At 38.4% G+C, this 1,037-nt stretch overlaps 1 protein-coding gene across 1 annotated transcript; it reads right to left on the reverse strand.

Annotated features, from left to right (window-relative positions):
- Nucleotides 1-77: 77 nt before the first annotated feature.
- On the reverse strand, nucleotides 78-726 carry LOC109131704 (mannan endo-1,4-beta-mannosidase 2; the record flags this gene model as incomplete). Its single annotated transcript, XM_019242882.1, is given in 1 exon segment — nucleotides 78-726. A coding segment is annotated over 1 exon segment (108 nt), but the record flags the coding sequence as incomplete, so codon positions are not given.
- Nucleotides 727-1,037: the final 311 nt, after the last annotated feature.

Here is a 1,037-nt window from a genome sequence, read left to right on the forward strand (position 1 = left end):
ACATAGAGAGCCTTGCCATCGACCACGAACTGCGTCCCGTTCCGTTTCACGAATCCTCCAAACTCGGCGGGATCATGATCCCATTTGGAACCAAACCACAAATCTCCAAAGGAGAGGTAGATAAAAGCCACACAAGTAACGAAACCTAGAATTGGTATCACTGGGCCGTTCCCACTAGGAGACATGCCTCCACTTCTTCTTCCTCTTATTATTATTAGCTTCAGATTTTTCACAATCGCTTGTAATCTCGCCAGTTTCTTCCTCACCACCCCCAATGTATCCAAATCTCGTCCTGGCAAATAAAAAAAAATCACTCCTTTTCGAGAGACACGCAATCAAACTTTTATTGAAACCCAAAACGATCAAATGTTTCGGAAACCCAGATGAAATATGCAACAAAGATTATCCCTTTTAACACTTTGAGCACAGAAATGTGAGCTTGATCATCAACGCACACATTACAGATCTCTCTCTCTCTCTCTCTCTCAATCGCTCTGTGTAGACTCGGTTAAGGTCCGGTCCTAATACAGATCTACTAGCATTTTTTACACTTTACATGTAGATAGATATTTGCCAAATTCAAGAAAAATTTGTTGCGAGAAGAAGAGAGGGAGGTGTGTGTAAGAGAATGAGTGAGGAGGAGGAAGAAGAAGAAGGTAGCAGGTAAGAATCAGATTTCAAGTACTTTTGTTTTGTTTTAATGTCTGTCTCTGTGGACAACTGTGCGTTAATTTCGGAACAAGGGCCTTTTTTACGGTGGTGACACGTTGGTGTCATTAACCTATTTCTCATTTTTGTCTTTTTTTTTTTTTTTTTCCTTTTTTTTAGATTTACAAAAAACATCGAGTAATACTGTAATACTAAAGAATAAAGAATATACAGTGACATACATAAATCTTATTGTGTGACAAAAAAAGATTTGTTAAATCAGTCTTTTGTTTACGTAACAGTGATGATGATAGACATACACGCACCAAAGTGACCAGAATCCAATAGAAAACAAATTTGGACCGACCAAAGTGAATTTAACAACGAGG

Source organism: Camelina sativa, unplaced genomic scaffold (assembly GCF_000633955.1).
Source record: "Camelina sativa cultivar DH55 unplaced genomic scaffold, Cs unpScaffold02752, whole genome shotgun sequence".
NCBI lineage: Eukaryota > Viridiplantae > Streptophyta > Magnoliopsida > Brassicales > Brassicaceae > Camelina > Camelina sativa.